This window comes from Halichoeres trimaculatus, unplaced genomic scaffold (genome assembly GCF_033239565.1).
Source record: "Halichoeres trimaculatus isolate MK-OKI-2021-1 unplaced genomic scaffold, fHalTri1.1 fHalTri1_scaffold_13, whole genome shotgun sequence".
NCBI lineage: Eukaryota > Metazoa > Chordata > Actinopteri > Labriformes > Labridae > Halichoeres > Halichoeres trimaculatus.
Genome location: NW_027437191.1, coordinates 11,127,086 through 11,149,834, shown reverse-complemented (window position 1 = coordinate 11,149,834; position 22,749 = coordinate 11,127,086). Strand labels below are relative to the sequence as shown.

General features: G+C 40.2%; 1 protein-coding gene across 3 annotated transcripts; it reads left to right on the top strand.

Moving 5' to 3' along the window:
* The first annotated feature begins 1,195 nt into the window (after positions 1–1,195).
* lbr (lamin B receptor) lies at positions 1,196–22,322 on the top strand. Of its 3 annotated transcripts, XM_074685720.1 has the most exons (14): positions 1,198–1,389; positions 6,921–7,095; positions 7,226–7,441; positions 10,047–10,145; positions 13,986–14,157; positions 14,242–14,438; positions 15,066–15,120; positions 15,221–15,415; positions 15,498–15,601; positions 15,994–16,119; positions 16,277–16,445; positions 16,593–16,673; positions 17,078–17,200; positions 20,016–22,315. In XM_074685720.1, exons 2-14 carry the CDS (start codon positions 6,931–6,933, stop codon positions 20,174–20,176), a joined length of 1,863 nt encoding a protein of 620 aa, XP_074541821.1. In that variant the 5' UTR covers positions 1,198–1,389; positions 6,921–6,930; the 3' UTR covers positions 20,177–22,315. The 3 variants fall into 3 exon arrangements, with proteins under 3 accessions (XP_074541822.1, XP_074541821.1, XP_074541823.1); XM_074685721.1 differs by lacking the exon at positions 10,047–10,145 and having other exon boundaries at positions 1,196–1,389; positions 20,016–22,322; XM_074685722.1 differs by lacking the exon at positions 1,198–1,389 and having other exon boundaries at positions 6,925–7,095; positions 20,016–22,318.
* Positions 22,323–22,749: the final 427 nt, after the last annotated feature.

The following is a 22,749-nucleotide window of genomic DNA, read 5'->3' as shown; positions in this document are numbered from 1 at the left end:
AGTAACATGAATGCTCTATTTGTTATTTTAGAGATTTCTACTAAAATCAGTCACTAAATGTGGTCATACACACTTTTTTCATCATTACAGACTCATAAAATTAAACCTCACCTGTCCTTCATTTGTCTCTTGATACCAGATAAGTGGTTAGTTTTCTGCAGTGTTATGTGCTGCGTAAACATCAGCAAACTCTGCCTCTGACCAAAGAAAATGTTCTCCATTAGGGGGCAATATGAAGAAAATGTGTCAGGATCTTTTAATGACAGGATCAGGATCTGGATTTTATTGGGATTGTTTTTTTGTTTCTTTGTTTTTGGGATATTTTAAGACTATTTGAACCTGACAACAACATTTTTAGCCAAAACTATTTCCTGTCCTGCATTCTGAACAATTTTGTGCTCCAATGCCTTTTTCAGCACCATTTCAGAACTTAAATATAGTCTTGTGTCCTCTGATGTGTTTTCTGAACTCTGGATGTTTATCAAGCACATTTATTTTATGCAAGCTGTTACAGTTCTTGAGTTTCTGCGAAATATACAGAGCCCTGGCTTTATACAAGCAGACTAAATTAGTATTGTGAGACATTTCTAAATAGGCTTGGTTTTGTTTGTGCATTCTAAAGAAAATGTAAATGTATACATAAGTTAGAATATGATTTAATTTAGTGACATAATTAATGCATAGTAAGATGAATGCTGGGGTTATATGAAAACAGACCTCTGGCAACAATTGGCCCATGGGCCTGATTTTGGTCATACCGAACAGAGTGCATTTCTTATTCTCACATTTCCTTTGCAATGGAATCAGAATTTCAGCAATACTTGATAATCATTTTAATTCCATAATGTCACCTTTATCTATCTATCTATCTATCTATCTATCTATCTATCTATCTATCTATCTATCTATCTATCTATCTATCTATCTATCTATCTATCTATCTATGCATACTACATGTATTTTCTGGAAGAAAACTTGTACTTCAGTGTTCATTAATTCATTCTTCTGGTTGAACGTGATTACTATTAAAGGTTTTGACCACAAATTGTGATGGTTTTCACAAAACAGCATTTCACCGACGATAATTTGACACCAGTAAACAAAGTAGTCGTGACCCCTCATAACCAATCCCCTCTTATTTAAAACCCAGAGCTAACCAATGGGATCGCAGGACTGTTTGAAATGAACGCTGGGGGAGCCAATCATCAGGCTTCGCGCCTTTCTTGTCACTGGTGGTTTTACCCAGAGAGGGAGGGAAGGAGCCGTACGTCAAACGTTAGCGGAGTCCGTTTACAAAATAATACCGCTTAATTTTATCAATTTCCCGGTTTGTTAAGGAATTATTTTATCATTTGTGTTACTCGCTGGAATTATCCGCGTAAGACCAAGGTAAGTCTTTCCATGCATGTGATATTTATGAAGTGAAAATAGCATTTCGCTGTATGTGTCTCTTTGTTGAGAAACTGGGACTTAGCCGAAGCTAAGTCAAGCTGGGTGCATGTGGGTGCCGGCTACTTCCTGGGTTCTCAACTTATTTCCACCGCTTTGAGTGGAAACAATACAGTGTCCTTTCGCTATATTTATTTAATGAATGCGTTTTAATTTAAGAAACACATTTCATTTGTAAGTGTTTTCTTCACGCTGGCTAAAAGCCTTTGCCTCATTCGGGGACGTGCTTACTACCAGATTAACGGTACGTAATAATATAGTGATCAGAAATTAGACGGTGCCAAGCAGGTCAATGATAACCGTTGACAGATTGTTCCACTAACTGTAGCCTCAGGCGGTTTTTCCATTGTAAACACATTACGTGTTAACAGCAGAATGTTGAGCTAATGTCTGTGAATTAAGTAAGCAGAGTGGGTTTATGTTGTGGCGGGTTTGTTTTCTTGACGGATGCGTGCAGTTTTTTCCGCTTACAGTATTTGAATGCATGACGTTTTCCCTCCTTCACGTACTCTCTCCTGTTTGCAAACGCATCACGGGTATCTTGAGGCTAGCAAAGCGGGTGTTGGTTGTATTTCATTCAAGAAACGGGTTTCATTTACGACTTAAATGGTGCTTTACATAATTTAACTCTCTTTAGAAGCGAGACAAAACAAAAACGTGCCCTAAAGCCACTTCGCTTTACTTAATGGATGCCACAGAAAAACAGTCACATATTGAATTTTATTTTCACTTTACAGCATCATAAATCTACCTTTTCGTCGCATTTATATATAAAAAAAACACAAGGTATGCTTTCATTTATCCCTTCTTTGACTCTACTCTTTACTGTTCTGTGCACTCACAAAGAGAGAGAAACTCCAAGTTAACGTTTGTTTTCAGTGCCCCCCCTAAACACATGACTCCTTTCAAAGAGGTTAAATACCAGGTGGAGCCTGATATGCACTTTCCAACATTAAGGGAATGTTGGTCTGCATGCCTAGTATTTAAACTCCACCCACGTTACAGCTCGTATCCTTTCATCGACCTGAGAACCGATGGGAAACTCTCAGCAGTCACGATTCATCCCCGACTTTCACATCCCATATGGAAGTCATCCGCCAAGCCAGGAGAGCAACGCTGGGTGTGTCAAATTTGTTTGGGTTTCACTCAGATGTTGTGGATTTTTTGGTATTTTACGAGATTACTTGCGTTACCACTGGATTAGGAATAGAATGTAAATGTTAAACTGTTGCTGCTTACAGGCTGTAATCCTGTGAGCCAACTTCTAAATGGATTGTTTGAGCTTTTGCTATAGATTAGTTGAGTTACAAGAGTTAAATGAGGAACAGATTGGATTTAAATTTAGAGTACAGGTCTGTTAGTTTGTAATAAGATCTTAGTGTGAAGATTGACAGTTATAGTGATTGGTCTAAAAATGTATTTATCAAAGATTTCATCTGAGCAATTGTTTGAATGATGGCAACCATTGGAAGTTTATTATTAAAGAGGATACGAGTAAAGTGATTAGCTAAAACCATAACCTAATATACTGTTTGTGTTAAAAAGTCCTTCTCTCCATTAACTTTGGGCTATTTTGAATGAAAGTGATTCAAAGTTGAATGTTGGTTGATCAGTGTTGATGATTATGATCACACCTGGGCTGTCTCTCAGTGGTACGGTTGTGGATGCTGTAACGTCAGTGGAACCTCTCTTTCAGACAGACAGCTTTGGGTAAACCTAGCAGGGACAGACCTGTCAGCAGTTCTGCAGTAGTGGGCTGGCTTCTAGACACTGAGCCTCCCTGGTCCCTAATGTTCCATAATGCTGACCTGGCCTGGCTCATCTCTTTGTGTTAGCTTTTGCGCTCTCCAATAGGACTTTTTTTTTCTTTCTGTCATCCAAAAGTGTTGGCTTAATGTCCAGCCTCTCCAAGTGTTTGGAAATTTTACCCAAACAATTTGATCAGGTCATGTCTAGAGGGGCCCAAAATTTAACAGTACTTGTTTCTTTTACTCTAACTTTGTATAGTTTCCTTTTGGTTTTTTAAATTAGTGTACTAAATAACAATTTTGGTTATTATCACCTTAAAGTGATTCTCAGGGATGGAACAAGTTGGGTCCTATCACAAGGTTTGGGGCAGAAATGACCCCTACAGCAGTGTTTTTGTGCAGCAGAAGCCCAGAGCGCTCACACCAAACACCCCCTCCCTGCTCCTCTGCTGGTTTCCTCTGCACTCAGACAGGGCCAATTTTTACTTGACCAAAAACACAAATAAACAGACTGCCACTGAAAAAATCTGATATGGGTCTGCATTCATGCTTTATTTAGAGAATTTTCAGCACGTTACTTTCACACAAAAACACTGCTAAATAAGGCTCTAGTTCTCATTGTGTCGTAAAACGGCGCTACCTCCACTGCAGAGCCACGGCTGGCTACGAGGCGCTCGCCGCTTAGTGTATCAGTCCGTGCGCGCGGCGTGCCAGATATAAACAAACGCAGGTAGTCTGCCAGGATGAAGAGACACGATGAGAACTAGAACCTTATTTAGCGGTGTTTTTGTGTGAAAGTAACGCAGATGTTTCCTCTGTATTCCTTTCAGTCGCCATCTGTAGCAGCTCTTCTTCTGTGTACTCTGGTTCATACAGGTATCCTTTTGGTTCCAAAGTGAATGGAACTTCATCGTCGCTGTCATAGTCACTCATTTCCTACGTTGCCTCACAATCCTTAGAGTACAAACAAAAGAATTACGATACTTGATCAAACTTACACAAGGCTACAACTGGCGCCCGAAGCATAGCTTGTTTACATTCCCTACAGCTGAAAGGAGGAGGGGGCACGGAGCGCACTAGCGCTGCGCAGAAGGACACATGACCAGTTAGTTAGGTCCAGATAAATGTTTATATTTCCGAAGACTTAATGCACTTAAAAAATATTTTATGTATCGTACTCTTAAACTGTGGTATTACTTTTTGATTTTAGTTCTTGTAGGCAGAGAAAATAGCCTTTGAATCTGGTACGGTATTTCCCTGTTAGCGTCTATTTCCTCGTCACCATCGGTTACAGTCTGTGTCTTACTGAGGGAGAGGAGACAACTTTCTACTGTATCTAATGTCCTTAGTGGTCACATAGAGCTCATACAACCCCACTTCAAAAAAACAGAACTATCCCTTAAAGAAAGGTTAGAAGCACTACATACTTTTGTGTTGACGTGTCGGGCGGAGATAGTCATCCAAAACACATGAGGGCAGATCCCCAGCCGCCAGTTTCCTGTTTAGCTACGTTTTCTATTTGTTTTTTCACAACAGTTTTTTCCTGGACACCATATTGTGTTTTATTGAAGTTGAAACGTGCCACTTATGAGGAATTGGATTGTACTGCTGATGTGCTTTGATTACGAAAATGTTGGAAATACACAAAAGACGGTCCTGCTCAGTAGACCAATCACGAAGAGCAACGATGGGCTTGTGGTTTGTGCAGTGGTTTGCACAAGTGAACAGTTGTTGTGGGCATGAGCCTTTGTGTTGGTACGGGGATTTTATGTTGTATGCTTAAGTGTTGATTTGATACAGATTTGACATCCAGGCTTCGGACTTAACACCATGTGAACTTGTTGATCTAGACCTGTTGATGGTTTTGGGAGGCGTCTTGAGATCACGTTTGTTGTGATTTGGTTCTTTGATTGATGATCCACTGCCTACAGTTCTCCAAACTAAGGCTGGGCAATTATGGCAAAATTCTAAATCACCACCAACTGAACCTTTACCTCGGTTTCAGTCAATGCACAATTACCCCGATCTCAACTCAATTTATTCTGTAGATATTTGTATAATTTTGAAACAAGTAACTGAAATAAACATTCACAGATGAAGAATTTAGGTTCATTCATTCAATCAATGGAATAGAAAACACACATTAACTAGAGTGAAAATGATTTGTGAGGAAAAAAAAACAAAAACTTTTTTTTTTCTAATAAAAAAGTTGCCAATAACTTGTGTTGCTTGCAAGCAAAATCGACAATTTTAATATTGTACTGTTGATATACAAATACATTTCATCCTGTGAAAAAGGTACTTCAGTACTTTTTGGTCAACATCATCCTTATTGTAGCCAAAGTGTGTCCAAACAACTGTCACAAAATTCCTTTTTGGAACAAGCTGCTCCTGTTGTGTTGAGTTGCTAAAAAAGCTTGATTAATACAGCCAGGGTCAGCCAGAGATGCTGCTATTTAGTGTTATACGCCAGAAACATACAGAGAAGTTTCTAAACAATTTGTCATCAACTTTCACTGTATTTTCTTACCTTAAAGAGAATCCACAAGCTGGGTCTGACCTCAGTCCTTTCAGCATTAGATTAGATTACCACGCTACTGTTGCATTACTTCCTACATGTTAAGAGTGGTCAGTGCTACATTTGGAACCGGGATGTAAGCATGTTTTAGCAGCAGCTTGCACTTACTTACAGGTTTCACTTGACGTCACAAAACTTTCTATTTTTGAGATGGACCTCTAACTAAGCATCACAGAGAGCTTTCTGCTACACTGTAAGAAAAAAGGGGAATTTGACATTGAAGTTATGTAATTATGACAACAATTTGTTTTAAATAAGATTTTCTCGGTGCAGCCAGGTGACAAACTGTTAACTGCTGGTTTTAAATAAAGTGCTGACTGAGTTTTTGTTTGGACTGTTTTAGGTTGGGATTGATTTGAATCCAGCAGTGTTGCTTCAAAAACACTGGCACCTGAACAGTTAAAATGCAAACCATCAGCATTCATTTTTGTAACTGACTGAAGTGATTTGTAAATAGGAATTATTGTTCAGCTGCAGATACTGTGCGTCACTTATGTTAAACATGAAACTGGCTCGACCATGAGTGACAAAGAGCCTTTTGAGACTTTGAGATGCCACTTTGGTTGGTGTTGAAGTTTGAGCTCATGCTGTGACTTGGTATGGAAATTGAAAGGGCAGACTGCCATTAGGGCTGCACGGTTATCGCAATCGCAATCGCAATCGCAATGTCAGCACATGCAATTACGTAATCGCAAGAGAGGATATCGCAATCGCAATGTCAGCACATGCGATTTAGATTTTTCTCCATGATAACCAAGTCTGAAGACTCATCATGACACAACTTTTTTTATTAAATCGCAAGCACAATCGCAATCGCAATATTGTCCACCTAATCGCAAATCGCACCTTTTCCCCAAATCTTGCAGCACTAACTGCCATGACAAAGACTATTATCGAGTCAGACTCATCGTCTTTACTGTGTTTACCAATGTCCATTTAGATCAAACTGTGGGGTGCTTTCATGTTAGTAATAACATCAGTGTTTGATGCTAAATGTAGAGTAATGAACAAGCGATCTGACAAACCTTCAGGCATGGGTTAAAAAAATCAAACCCATCCTCCTCTTTCACTTTCTCTCTGTCTTTCTCTTTCTGTTCACACTTCCTGTCTCTCTCTAATCATCTCTGTGCTTTCTGTGTCTTCAGGTCACTCACGATGCCTTCAGTGAAGTATCAGAGAGGAGACATGGTCATGGGCCGCTGGCCCGGCAGCAGTCTGTACTACGAGGTCAAAGTGCTGAGCTTTGACACCAAAAGTCAGCTTTACACTGTCATCTATAAGGATGGTACTGAGCTGGAGTTAAAGGAGCAGGACATGAAGGTAAAGACTGACTGAAGCTTTTTACACCGACATCAGTCACCAGAACCTTCACTTAAACATATGAGACTTAGAAACCCACATTCAGCAGACCTGTCTGCTCAAACTGACTTCAATCTGCTTTCTTCCCCAGAGTGCATCTGGTTTCCAGGCCCGCACACGCTCTCGCTCACGTTCACGATCACCAGGCCGCCGTCGCAGCAGGTCACGCTCCCCAGCGCGGACCACCAGACGCTCGTCTTCACGCACAGCGGCAGTTGTTGCTGCTGCAGCTATAACAGAGAGCGCACCATCCTCCCGCAGGGATGCAAGGCTGAAGGAAGCTGTGGAAGTCAGGCTCAGTCCCCTGGTGAGTACCTCAGCAGCCCAGAAAAAGAGACGTGAATATTTATACTCTACATTATCCTAACACCTGTTGTACTTGTATAACTGTGCTGTTCATGATACAGAGGTCTGATAACCAGAGGTCTAATTGTTAATCTGCTCTGGCATTTGTCATAACTACACAAGTTTTGTGTTGTGGCTCTTAACCTGTCAAACACATCCTTGTGAACTTGTTTATCTTAGAAAAACTAAGAGGAAGGTTCTACAGAAAGTGAACTGATTAGAGTTATTTCAAACATCAGGGTCCCTGTCAGCTGGCCAAACAAGGTAGTGATGTGCCGATTTTACGCTAAGTGTTGCAGAGTACAGGGGTTTATCGGTAGGGATGGGTACCGAATTAGGTACTTTTACAGGTATCTACCGAATTCAGTCAGAAGTACCAGGTACCGATTCACGTAAAACCAAAAGCTACCATGTCTTTGTACCCTGTGACTGTGAGGGAGTCCATGCTGGACATGAACACAGCATGACATGGTTATATATTGAAGAATAAATATGTTGGATTGAAAAAAAAAAAAACTTTTTGTTATTAAACAAGTAGGATTTTTTGGACACCTAAACACAAAAAAGTACCGAAAACTGGTACCGTTGAGTACCTGTACCGATTGCCAGGTACCGGGAGTCGGTACTGTATCGTTTCAAATGTGAAAGGTACCCGTCCCTATTTATCGGGGTACACAAGGAGGTTCACCACCAAAACCAGAAATTTGTACCTAAAAACCTCACCCTGAAGATAGTAACATCATGTAAAATCAGTGAGTGGACAGATATTCAGGGAACAGCTATTCTTTGTGGAGAAATTCAGGGTGTACACGAGAGAGGTGTTCAAACAGGTCACTTAATGTCCGTTACGAGCACACAGTCCACTGTGTCTGAGACCTGATTCATACTTAATGAGCCAGAAAACTGTCCAGACAGAGAACTTCAACAAACATGTCTTAATGATAATGCTTTTATATTTTAGGGTTGTTAATTAGAGCCTGACCGATTTGGGATTTTTGGGGCCGATGCCGATGCCGATACCGATACTTGGGGCAAAAAAAAAGCAGATATCCAGTATATATTGACCGATATATCGGCTGATATATATAATAAATTCTTTGATATTCACAGCACATATACTGTATATGAACACAAATAATTATAATACCCCTATGATTCAAGGCAGAGACAGAACACTATTAGATTAAAACAAGAAACTTTAATTATAAAGCTGACAACATAAAAACTGTAGTTTAAACCAATGATAAATAAGAACAAGCTGTCAACACAATAATAAATAAATAAGTCAAACTTTAAACACAGTAGGTAGAAAAAACATACACCACGTTAAAATGCTGTATAATAGTCTTACATTAGTTAATGGTGGACGTGTGAAATAACAGTAGCATTTATCTCTGCTTATCTCTTAAAAAAGCAACTTTCGCGACGTTAAAACGCCGTTCTATAGTCTTACATTAGATAATGGTGGACGGAGGGGGCGGGCACTCAGGCAGTGTGCAGCCCAACACACAGACACACAGGAACAGGAGTGACAGAATCTCCACGAAGCAAAAATTTTTATAATCGGCTTCATTTTGGCCAATGTTGATTAATCGGTGACGGGCATAGTCGGCCTGATTAATCGGCCTGACCGATTAATCAGGCAGATTAATAATCATATTTAAAAGTTTGATAAGATGTTGTAGTTTTACTGTGAACATGAAGTGCGTTTCCGTTAAACATGATCCTAACTACCTCTTGTTATTTATTCTCCATATTGAGTCCAAAGAGTTGTATTTGGTCATAACCTCGACTCCAAACACAGCTTTTTCATTCAATACACAAATTAAAGACTAATATTAGAAATTCTTCAGTAGAAATTATTTATTTACAGCCAAACCTGCTTTACTGGAGTTGATACAGAAACACATTTAGTAGCTTGGGGCCACAGACGTCACTGGTGTTTCAGTGGAAAGTGTGACCCTGTTAGCTGTCGGCAGACAATCATTGATAAGCTGGGCTGATGGGCCCCAGTGTGTATGGTCACATTTTACTCCAAAACACGGGATGGATATCACTAGGAGTTCCTTTGGAACATGCAGGAAACAGCCATCGCAGTCAGAGTGGGACTCTTAACTAGGCACAGTACGAGTCCCAAAATGCAAGCAAAGCAGCAATATGACACACAAACACAGGGAAGAAGGTGAGAGGTTGAGCTAATACCTCATTTTAGTAAAGTAATTCTCCCGATGAGTGGAGGTTTAATTCGTTTTTTAGCAGAAATTAATTTAATTGCAATATCCCAAACAAACCCCACAGCACTTAACCATCAACATGAGAACCATCACAGCTGCACAAATAGCCGAATTAGACTTAGAGTAAAAAAAAAACCCCAGATGATCCAGTCCATGGTCAGTCGTCCTCGGTCATCAGCACCTGGTCATTGTTGGGGATGTATTTGTCCGTCACTCTGCTCTCTGACAGCAGCAGTTTCACGTTCCCTTTACCTGTTCCTCACGTGTCTTTTTTTTTCTCCCCTTTCTGTCTCTCTCCATTTCCATCATCTCCCTCCATTGTGTGATGGACAGGATCAGACAAAGCCAGCAGAGAACAATAGCAACAATAAGCATGAAAAGAAAGAGGAGAAACAGAAAGAAGAGAATAACACTGCTAACACAGTTAATGAGGTGAGTTTGATCCTAACAGTTGGACTCAAATGTTTAAGCTTTGCTCAACACCTGTGAACACACACACGACCATCAACACAAGCCAGTACAAACACACAATTCACTCAAGACTCTGAGGTTATAGAAGGTGACACTAGAGCAGAAATGACAAAATGTTCCAGGCGCTCCTGTCTTTCTGGCAGTGAAAGAGCTTTGAGGTAAGTCCACAACGCTGGAATGTCATGATGCACGCACGTTGGGAGGCCGTGTGTATGTTTTCCAGCTGAGAGGGGCTCCCCTCACAAGACTGTGCTTCGTTTGGTCAGTCACATGGCACGCTGACATGTGCCTCCTCTTTACTTTCCCTCCTTTAAGGTTTTTTGACAGCTTTGCAGCCACAGATACCTGCGGTTTAACAGAAAGAACATATTTTTTCAGCACTACTTATTGACTGTTTTACCAAGTCTACTGCATGTTTGTTTGTTTTTGGTCATTTGTGTGTGTGTAATTTGTTTGCTTGAGTAGGATTTCAGGCTGCAGATCGTCTAGTCAAAGTCACTGTTAGTCAGAATGGCTATGTGACTTAACACTAATCCTGAGGAGCATTGTAAGCTTTCTGAGCAAAGCTCTTTCAGAGCTTTGGAGCAGTATCACTCAGTACGTAAAGCCCTGTAACAATGTTATGATTACAGCAAAGCAGCTGTAAGAACTTAGTTGAAAGATGAATAGGTGGTGACAGATGAACTCTAAGGGCTTCATGTTGTAACTCTTTATTTGTAGTGTTTAAAGTTGAATCTGTTCAGTTGATCAGATTTTGTATCGGGGTATGAAATCTTGATTTGAGAAAAAAAAATTCATTAAATCAGTCAGGCTTCATTGCCACTTATGTCACAGTAGAGACGACTGTGCATGAGATTCAACTTAATGTGTGGTCAAACAGATTTGAGTAGTTCCCTGCCTCATCTGCAGAAAGAAGATAGAGATCCATTCAAAGGCTGCGGAAAGCTGCTGTTGTCCACTTAGTTATGATTTACAAATGGAGAATGGAATTTTTATAGTATTACTTGGACTGCTGCGTTTTTGGTTTTTAATGTAGAAGTTTCTCACAACTCTAAAGATCTGTTTCCACCAAGTGGTTCAGTTCGGTTTGTCTTGGTTTGGCCCACTTTTGATGGCGTTTTCACTGACTAATCCTGGGTCAGGTCACCAAATAAACAAGACGAGGCATCATTTTTTGGGACCCTCCCATAGGGGTGCCTGATCTGACCTGCTCAGAAAGGCGCTATCAGCATCCGGCTTACACCCTGCCTACCAAACGGGGGCAAACAGCACCAAACTGTACTGATCCAAACCAGACTGCTTGGTGGAAACGGGACTTTTGATGCAGCAGAATTCGGTTTATTTTTTCTCCAGTTCTGAATTTCACAGTGCTGTACCTGTGTCAACTGACACCAATGTTTTCTCATGTAATTAGGAACTTTTTTATGTTATGATGGAATTTTGTAGTGATTTTATGGCTAAAAGTGGACAGCGGTTAGGTACTCTACAGCAGAGGTTCTCAAACCTTTGTGGATTATGTAACCCCTTTCAAATACAATTTCAGCCAAGGACCTGAGAGGCTGAGAGAAGTTTTTGGAAAATAACTTGGGAAAATAACAGTAATCAGGGTGTCCACGGGGTCTTAAAAAGTAGTAAAAGTTGATAAATCCATTGTGGGAAAATCAAGGCCCTTAAAAAATATTAAAAAGTCTTAATCCTGATGTTATGAGGTACTAAATTGTATTGGTATTCAAGCTTTGACTCCAAAAGTATCCATGAATATTTATTTTTCTCCCTGCGACTGTTACAAACTAATCTGACACGCCAGACAAACAGTTCCATCTATACGCCACAGAAATCGTCCATCTGGTTGGAAAATGTTTTCAGGGTGTGAACCTTCAAAAATAACTACACCTGGTGATTGGACGATCGTTCTGCTCGTCACACTCATCACAGACCAGCGAGAGGATCTAGAAAAAGCTTTAGCATCTCAAAATATTTCTCTCTAGATCATAAGGGTTTCTCAAGCCTGCTGAGAAAATTTCTCAGACTTTTGAGGAGCTGGGATCTTGGATCCTTACGATTTAGAGAAATCTTCCCCCAGCTTCCCCTGATCTCAGTTGTTTGGGAACAAATTTTCTTTGTTAAAATCATCTTTTTACTGGATAGTACGTAATGAGGTTAGGTATTTTTCAATACAGTTACATTGCGCTGTTGTTTTGAGACATTACAACAAGCAAAGTTGTAATTTTGTGAGGCGCGGGCTATACGTGGCGCGAGCAGCCCAACATATCCGTAGGCTAATGTGTAGTGCTGCACGATTTGGGGAAAAGGTGCGATTTGCGATTAGGTGGACAATATTGCGATTGCGATTGTGCTTGCGATTAGGGCTGAACAATTTATCGTTTTCAGATCGAAATCACAATTTTAGACAATGCAATTTTGAGATCGCCAAAGCAGCAATTTTTTGCAGCGCTCCTGGCTGACTCAGGATCTGTTGTGTCAAGTAGTATACACATTCTATGTGTGACATTGCGATAACCTCTTTTGCGATTACGTAATTGCATGTGCTGACATTGCGATTGCGATAATCGTGCAGCCCTACTAATGTGACAACAAACTCAGTTCGTACAGTGGTTTAGTAGCCGTCAGTATGTAGCGCTGATAGAAAGCACATAACACAATCTCAAGCACGTCCTAAATTTTGACAATGATGAAATAAATTCCTGTTTTTTTTCCTGCAAGTTGGCCTTAAATAACTTGCTTGTTGTGGGAATGGGAATGTCGATCAACCTGCCTTTGGTTTCATTAATTCTTTCAAGCTTTATTCCTTCTCAGTTTATCTAATTTATGTTAAAATGCAAACTGGTAATAAGAAAACATGTTTCTAGATACTGACAATGTTTTTTTTTTCCTTCTTTTTTGGTGGTTTCGTCATCATCCACCTCATTTTCCCCAACTGATTTGTCTCGTTTTAACCACCTGTCCATTGTTCTCCTCCTGGCCCGGCTACTAATGGCATGCAAAAATGGGTTTGCTCACTGAACATTTGATATCAACAGACGGAGGCTGTCTAGTTCCAGCGGTTTTGCAAATAATATATTTCATGAATGAATATGCTTAATTTGGAAATAGTACCCTATTTGATGTATACATAAAAAAAAAAATCCTATTGATAGAATTTTTGTTCAATTTGTTGTGATGCAACTTTTTGTGAACACTAGTCAAGTACCCCGTGTGACTCAAGCGGTAGGCATACCCACATTTGAGAGTCAATACTCCACAGCGACTATCTGGTGTTATGTCACAACACAATCAGGGACTAAAAACTGAAAAAGAAAAACTTTTTAAGATGAAATATTACTTTTATATACTTATTAAAAAATGTCGAACTATTTTTTGACTATTGGAAAATCCTGACTGATCCTTATTAAAAGGAGCACAGAAGTCTAATGCAGTCTGTATCTGAGTTATCTGAATCCTGTGGCTGTAGTTTCACAGTGTGGCAACAATATTGCCTCCAGGAGCAGCAGCAAATGTTGAAGGCTTCCTGAGTGGCCTGTGTTGAGTCTGGGCCAACACTTCCTCTGTTTGTTTAAGGGGAGTTATAAAATGTGAAGTCTCCGTTTCAGAGGAGTCAGGTTGAATCACAGCTGGTGCATTTTTATTTATTTGCTCCCTTCACTGACAGTTTTCAGTGCAAAAGACAACTACTACTAAACTTTTTTGGAAATTGCAAACTCCAATTATGTTTCACTTCAACTCTAATATGCCAGTTCTTAATAACTCTTTCTAATTCTTAACCTGTGTTTTCCCTCTAAGGCGGAGGCTGAGCCTGAGAAGAACCAAAGCCGTTACAATCTGCGCCGCAGAAAGGATGACGGAGAAGCCAAACAAGCTGAGGCCAAACCAGAGCAGCTGGAGGAGAAGGAGGCCAAGCTGGCTGCAGCTCCCTCTGCCATTCCTACTCCACTTGACTTTGGAGGGAAGATAGGTAGGTTAGAGGATAGATGAGAAGTTCAGTGTCATGTCTTCAGACTCCTGATCAGCTTTAATAGTCTTCCTTTCCTTCTTCCAGGAGCCTACTTCTGGCTGCTCTTCCTGCCAGCCTGGGTCCTCTTCGTCATCCTCCAAGTCAACCTGGCAGACCCCAGCCTGGCCAACTTCCCCCCTCCTTTGCCTCCTATTGAAGACTTCTGGGATGCCCAGGCTCTTGGATTTGTTGTTCTGTGGATTTTATTCCAGGCCTTGCTCTACATCCTGCCTGTGGGAAAGGTGAGTGATGAGCTGAGAGGTGCTCACAAACACAGACACATTCAGTCAAAGACATGCAGTCCATCCTTCTCCTGTCTTTGAGGATGTGAAGCATCATCAGTACAGTATTCCACTGAGCCATCACACAGGTTTGTTACAGCTGCCTGGCTCTAAGTTTCCACATCCACAGGAACAAGGCGTGAATTAGCACATGACTTCCTCTGTTTGTAAGCTCCAGCAGAAGGCAGAAATTGGATTAATGGTCAGGAGTCTGAGTTAATGAGATGCTCCGCGGGGGAAAAGGTCTCCTTGCAGTCTTTCTCCTGGGTCATCTCTCACACTCACTTGGTTTACTTCCTTCTTATTCAAATCATTAAACTCAAAATTAGATAGAAGAGCCCAAACTGAATGCTCTTCCTCTCAAATCTGAAGAGTTATGAAATCAGCTTTAGTCAAAAGTAAATTAAAAAAGAAATCTGTGAGCAACAAGTAACTCAAACCATCAAATATTTCCCCTTCAACTTTGTGTCCACCCTGTTAGCTTTGAAAACCATTAACAAGTGGGTTTATGTTTTAAAACAGAGAAGTAGTGAGTGAATGAGGAATGTTTGTTTATCCTCTGTTAATCCTAATTTCTTTTACCTCCAGCTGAGCGAGGGCATGCCTCTGAGGTCTGGAGAACGTCTGAAGTACAGAACCAATGGTGAGCACTTTGTCTCCTCTCTCTGCAAAGGGAAACAGGTTTAGTTGAAGCATCGAGTTAGTTTCATACATTTCTTCCCTATTTCCTTGCGTCCCTCCAGGTTTCTTCGCCATCGTGGTGAGCTCTGTGGCTGCAGCAGTGGCCGTGCATCAGGGCGTGGACCTCACTTACATCCACAGTCGCTTCCTACAGCTGGCTGTGGCTTCTTTCCTCATCTCTGTACTGCTCAGCGTCTACCTGTACGTGCGCTCCCGCTATGCCACTCCAGAGCGTCTGGCCCTCGGAGGGAACTCTGGTGAGTGGAAAGAACTACAGTAATCTACACACAAGTTTGATTTAATGTCACATCATTCATTTATTGATTTTTCTTTCTCCAGGGAATGTGGTGTATGATTTCTTCAAAGGACATGAGCTCAATCCCCGCATCAGAGACTTTGACCTGAAGTTCTTCTGTGAGATGCGCCCTGGTCTGATTGGCTGGGTGAGTTGTAGTGGGTAAAATAAATCAGTTTATTGGTTACCAAAGACTTTTTTTTATTGTATTTGGATCTTTTTTTTTTCTTTTTTTTTATTATCTTCACACTTTAATTTAAGTTTGAGGGAAGTTCGGTCGTTGTACCAAGTGTTCATTTCTTTAGACATATTGCCCCCTAGTGGTCATAGGCAGAAACTTCTCAACCTCCAACAAAAGCAGGAAGTCAGTGAATGCATTCAGTCAAATCATGATACAAGTGATGGAGACTTTTAGATCAGATCCTAGAGATATGCAGCTGTTAGACTCAGGAAGTTGGCATGCCGAGAAAGGGAAAAAGAGAATTTGCAAATATTTATGATTTTCTTTCTCACACTCTTTCTGTCTCCTTTGTTTTTTAGTGTTTGATAAACTTTGCGATGGCTCTGGCTGAGATGAAGTATCAGGGTCTGGATGCTCCTTCATACTCCATGATCCTGGTGAATGTCTTCCAGCTCCTCTATGTGGTGGACGGTCTCTGGAACGAGGTGAGCGCACGGGTCATTGATATTTGTCTGGAAACAAGCTCTTTGTTTCCTCAATAGTTAAGTGTCCAACCTCTCAGTAAATCGTACTTATTCACAATGAAAAGTGAATAAATTCAGACAAAATGATTTCTTTATTTCTTCCTTGTCTTTACCTCAGGAGGCCATCCTGACCACCATGGACCTGATGCACGATGGTTTTGGCTTCATGTTGGCTTTTGGTGATCTGGTCTGGGTTCCCTTTACGTACACCCTACAGGCCTATTATCTGGTCAGCCACCCAAACCCACTGAGCCTCCCTGCCCTGGCTACCATTGTTACACTCAAACGTAAGTTGGAGTGACGCAACAAATGTGGTACTATGACTGTTTATATCTAGTTTCTTTTTCCCCATGTCCATGTCTGCGATGTTGTTTTAGCGTTATAGTTTTTTAAACGGTGTGACCAAAGTGTCCTCTATTTCTTTCTTTTTTTAGTCCTTGGCTTCTACATCTTCAGGAAATCCAACTCTGAGAAGAACGCCTTCAGGAGGAACCCAGCAGACCCCAAACTGTCTCGTAAGTCCTCTTATGTGTGATTGGACACACTAATAACTGAGCTGCCTCTTAACAGAGCTGTACTGACAAAGAATTATGCAGTTATGATGTGTAAAATGGCACCACTGTTTCTCTTTCTGTCTGTCTCTTTGTTTCTCTGTCTTTTTGGTTACAGAATGCTCTTGCGTATCTTCAATTTATCCAAATAAGGATTATAATAAATTGAAGGTCTTTTTTCCCAGAGTCTGTCTCGTCCCTGAAGAATCATTTTCACAGATGAAGTCTAATATAATTGAATAAGAACTTTAATACTTAGTGTGTTATGCTTCATAAAACGACTAGATCTGAGTACCAGTCAATAAAACGGCTCATGTTTGGGTTCTGAAGTAATTTTCACATCTTGTACTTCTCTCTTCTCTTCTCAGATCTGAAGTCCATCCCCACAGCTACAGGGAAGAGTCTACTGGTTTCTGGCTGGTGGGGTGTGGTTCGCCATCCGAACTACCTGGGTGACCTTATCATGGCCCTGGCGTGGTCCCTGCCCTGTGGTGAGTTGATTCATATTTAATACAGATGCAATCAAACCTTGAATGGTGTTTTCAGTCTAAGGGTTTTCTCTTATTCTGAAGATTTAAGTGTCAATAATTGAGGTGAGAACAAATGCCCTGAAAAGATCCATCTAATGGATCTTCCCTTTCACCCATATCTGATCTTACTTTTTGAGCCTGTTACCTCAAACATGTTTCAGCAGTCTTCTGGTATGAGTTGCAATCTTCTGAAGTGAGTTTGATGCTGACAACGAGCTGAGAGCAAAACTCAAATGAGAAACATCAAGAAAAGACTCAGCATGCTTGTTTTGATGGTCAGTTAGTCATCAGATCAAGCGGCAACCTCCGGTCTGAGAATATGAGACAATGCTTAAGTGCTAAAATCTGCTGTTTCTGGAGTGTTCACTTGAGGCTGGCTCCAGAAGTACTGGAAGTCACATACACACCAAGCCAAAAAAAGTCATTTTCAAAGCAGAAATTAACCTATTTACAGCCTGGTTCAAAAAACGTCTCCTGTCTGAGTCGCTAATTTTACTACCGGCTCCCACTGTACGGGGGGTGAATTTGTTTCTAACTCGGCAGTTCAGAGGATATTAAGATCACGAGCTCCCTCAATAAGAGGCACAGATGTGAGTCACGTGACCTACAGGTGCCTTATGGCTGTAGGCGAAGCCCTTGCCACTATCTTTACGGCCGCTATAGCCAATGTGCTTCATTTTCTGTTTCAGAAACATATGGATGACGTAGGCGAGGCTAGGTCCATGTTTTATACAGTCCATGCATCTGATTTGTAAAAGTAACGAGCGTATGACCTAAAGAACTAAAGTAACCAAAGGTTGAAGTTGCTCTTCTGTCAAGAATGAGAGACGAAGCAAGGAGCTAAAGACTGAGTTTTTAACCCTGTAAAGCCTGACCCACCAAAAGATTGACAGAAGATTCTACTTTTTTGGGACTTATTTTCATTTAAGGATAATTTCGGATTATACAGTTTTTACATTGTTTATAGAATGAAGAAGAACAAAATACTCACCAAGAAGGCTATCCTGATCCAAGCTGTGCTTCGGGAGATATTTAGATCCAAAATCGTGCAGCGGACGTCCGTATAATGGGATCCATCGGGGTAAAGACAGTGCCGCTCCTAAAACTGCATTAACCGTCCAAAAACACGTGTTTTTTACCAATATTCCATCATGGTCTGCTCCGGGTTAGTGCTATGCTGCAGTCTGTGTCACCCAAGACAGCGCTGTGTGGCTGTAATGACCTCTGAACAGACGAAGACTTTGTTTACGTTTGCCCCTCCACGCATGCGCAGTACTCTCTGGAGAGCTGACTCCTTTCTTTGAGGGGCAAACGTGAACACAGCGCTGTCTGGAGTGACACAGACTGCAGCAGAGGACTAACCTGGAGTGGACCATGATGGAATATTGGTGAAAAACACAAGTTTTTGGATGATTAACTCAGTTTTAGGAGCAGCGCTGTCTTTACCCCGATGGATCCCATTATATGGACGTCCGCTGCACGATTTTGGATCTAAATATCTCCCGAAGCACTGCTTGGATCAGGAAAGCCTTCTGGGTGAGTAAAAGCTGTATAAACTGAACTTATCCTTGAACCCTTCTTCTTCTTCTTCTTTTTTTTTTAGAAAAATTCACAAAAAAGTATTGCTATATGATTTTGTTAATGGTATATTTTTTGTATCACATTTGATAAATTCAGCAGGTTAGGCAACATTTTTAGTAAAATTTCAGAAAATGTGCATTCTTTTAATGAAAAAAAAAAAACTTATTGTTTTCTAAAAAAAAAAATTAAAAAAAAAAAAAATGTTATTCTGACCTCAACTTCTTAAAAAGAATTTGTTTAAAAAAATCTTAAAACAGATTTTCAGGAAACTGTTTATAATCCCTAAAACCTGTGTTTTAAATGTGATACCTTCAGTAATATAGAATTATGGTTCAAGCCTGAAAATGTAAAACTTTCAGTTTGGCTCTAACTTTGCACGTTCAATCCTTGCTGCACACACCTTCATACGTTTATGATTAGCATGTTTTGGTTTTCAGATTTGTGTCTGTTGGAGGTAAAATGATCCCAGACTTGAGAAATTATAGGAGACAAAATGGTGACAAAAATAAGCTGCCTCCATGTTTTTTTTCCAGTGGCAGTTTTTTTTCCCTGTGTGCCATTTTAGCAAAGATACCATGGAAGTAAAATGTGTCACCCTAAACAACTTAACTCTGAAAAAGATCATTATATCAGCGTGAAGCATGAAATTATGCAATTTCACCAAAGAATCATAGCCAGACAATAAACTAGTGATTAATCTAATTGTCGGGCTTTGTTCTCTACAAAAAGAAATCACGTCAGGGTTGTGTCAGGTATGTCGGCTGGAGGGATGACGTGTCATGTTCTCAATGTTTAGAGATGATTCTCAACCGAAGTATTGAGGTCTGACCTTGTCTTCTCTAGTTTAAATGGAAAAAGCAGAGTTAGGTTGAATGTTAAAGGCTTCAGTAGGTCAGTGCTTCACAGATTAAATAGTTTGTTTGGTTGTTGAGTGAGAGCAGAATCCTTTAAGAGACTCTTCTTTAGTTTTCTGGTAACCGTGCTGTTTCTCCTCTGAGTGAAGTTCAGCAGACAAATAAGGAAAAGAAATTTCAGAGGCTTAAATGAAAGTTCACATTTTCTACAGGTGTTCTTCCTTCATGATTTATTTCATCGCACTTTTGTTTTGAAGTGACTACACTAAGAGCACCAGCTGCCTTTGAATAAAGATGTTACTTTTTCCTCTACTGATGTCCGTTTTTTTTTCACCATCCAGGTTTCAGCCACCTCCTCCCGTGGTACTACATGATCTACTTCATCATCCTACTTGTGCACCGAGACTCTCGAGACATGAGTGAGTGCAGGAGGAAGTACGGCTCAGCGTGGGAAGAGTACTGCCGGACTGTTCGTTACCGGATCATTCCCCGCGTCTACTAAGACAACCACGGACACTCCCGAGCTGAGGCCTTTTTTGACCCAGTATTGTGGCTTTGAAGGTTTTAAAAACCTCAATAATGGATTGACGGACTGATTTGTCTTTTAGGTTATTTTTTTAAATCTTCTGTGGACTGAAGGCGCTGCAGTATTTTGAATATTTTCACAAAAGAAAAAAGAACTTTTGAAGGATTGCCTTTTTAATCAAAACAGGACTTAAAATGTATTTTTAAAAGTTTACAAAAAGGGGAGAAAAAAAGCCACTGCAAGGAATGTCTTGACAGGATGTATATTTTTGTATAGACATATTTGTTTTTATACTGCAGGAATAACTCCAAACTTACATCATTTTGCTCAAATTTACTCATTGCTTCCAATTCTCACGGTGTAACAATATCAGCTTGGTTATAACTTTGTAAGTACGCCTTCCTCCTTTAATGCTTGTGTATATTGTGAAAGATGGGATAGAAACTTCAGTTTAATTTTTTTGTACAGCAGAACGAGGACCTATGTCTTCTCTCAGGACCCAGGATGTTGTCTGAAATTTTTAAATTAGAAAAAAAAGTTATGAGTTTTGTTGTATGATGTTAGAGAAATAATCTAGTTATGATTTTAAGAGTGTAAAAAATTTTGGTTTCAAAAAAATGCACTAATGTGTTTAATTTTTTATTCTGCATTGTCGACTCCAAGGTGTATTTAATTTGGCCTAGCTACCTCAGGTTCACTCGCTGTCCTGCCCCTCACGCTCTGGTAATAATGAGAGTGACATCACTGCTTTATAAACCCAGTCACAACAACAAGGATCTGTGATGACAGTGGCGCACATCCTCCATCCTAAACAACTTTTATTTGCCACATTTTCTTGGCTCTGATGGAACTATCTGTACTTTTAATTTCACTGCTTTATTTTCTGGAGCACGTTATAAACGGGTGTTTGATTTGCCAACACTGCCACATGATTTCTAGGTTTTAAAAGTTATGTTTTGGGCATCTTTGCCATTTTTCACGGGACAGTTAAAGAGGGTTATCAAACCAGTGACTGTGCGTAAACCGCTAGGCCAGCTGGCGCCTCAGAAATTAGGATTTTATTTGTTAAGCTTTAATTTTCCAGGTGGTGAAGTTGATACTGTGACGACATGCAGAGCTTTGATTGTGCCAGCGTTGATAACCTCTGCTGTTCTGAACCCAAAAAGTGTTTTTCTGCATGTGCAGCTCTAGAACAGTATAAGTAGCAATACGTGAAGTAGACTAGGTAGCATTTCTTTTAATGCTGTGCTGACTGAATACAATGTAAATATACTACGTTTGTTTTTGATCATGTTGTTTTCAGACTAGTCATCATAGTTCTGTTCATCATTAGCCATGTCATTTTGCTTTTATCATGTTTCATTTTCCTCTTGTTTTTAATTTAACCACTTAATTTTGACCACTGTAGCGCTGTTTACACCTCAATCTGTTGTGTATCTGGACAATATTTAAAAAAAAAACATTTGAAGTGGTGTGTTCACCAGTGACCTGAACAGAAAGAAAACATGTTTGATACTTGAGATAACCTGTTCTGTATGCTTAAACACATCCTGGTGATATTTATAAAAACATGTGTTCACTTTACAAATATGTGTCAAATTTCACTCCTTCATTTGGCAGTCTGAGTGGAAAGCAATAAGTGAAATATATAAAAAGGAGAAAGGAGGAGTCAGTGGCTTAAATCTGTGACAGAGGACACAAAATGCTTAACTGTACAAATGTTGCGGAACAAAATAAAGATTTACAGTATTTCTTTACGAATGTCTGTGATTTCTCAAAGAGCTAGTCCGGAGGGAAAAGGATTTTATAAACACATTAGTGTCACATTATCATGATTACAGAGGAGTTAGTTGGCTGCGCATCCCTCTTTCCCTGCTCTGACTGTCACATGAGGCTGCCTGCAGAACGTCCAGAAGCCACGTACACACCAAGAAAATAAAAAACAGACTTTTACAGCATTATTGCCAAAGTGTATCACTGTCATTTTCAACTCGTGATAAAAAAATCTCAACGTTACTCATGCAACCTTTTCCATTTATATGCTGGTAGACAACTTGGACTAAGATTCTGGATTATAAAAAATAATTTCCAAGTGGTCCCTGTCACATGACATCACATGCAGTATAGGTTAAAAACTCTGGCTTTCCAGTCATTCCAGATGAGCTGTGGTCAAACTTTAAAAAATGAATACACCTCTTAGAAATGTTTCTCACGTCCGATTGTTGTGGTGATTAAAAGATATCATTAAGCTGTCTTGTATTCAAGTCTTCTTCTTTCTGAAAAGTTTTGTTTTTATTAGTTATACGAGGTTAAGAATGTGGTTTTACGAAACGTTCAACGATGACTGACAGCTGACGTTCTCCAGTATTTTTTTTCGGGGATTGTAAAATATGTTAGGAGGTGGAGTCAGGAAGTGATTAGACTCTCGAAAGAAAAAAAGAAAATTATTATTTTTGTCACCCAGCTCCACTCAGATTCTCCCAGAATCCCACATCGTCTCTACTGCCCAGACTCTGGCTGCCTGAGACTCCATATACAGTCTATGGTCC

What these genes read in the sequence shown, in the direction of transcription:
- lbr (XM_074685722.1), top strand. Translation starts at nt 6,931, where the DNA reads ATGCCTTCAGTGAAGTATCAGAGAGGAGACATGGTCATGGGCCGCTGG. An exon ending in ACATCCTGCCTGTGGGAAAG is followed by an intron (nt 14,439 to 15,065) that starts GTGAGTGATGAG and finishes TTTTACCTCCAG; the next exon opens with CTGAGCGAGGGCATGCCTCT. An exon ending in GGCCCTCGGAGGGAACTCTG is followed by an intron (nt 15,416 to 15,497) that starts GTGAGTGGAAAG and finishes TTCTTTCTCCAG; the next exon opens with GGAATGTGGTGTATGATTTC.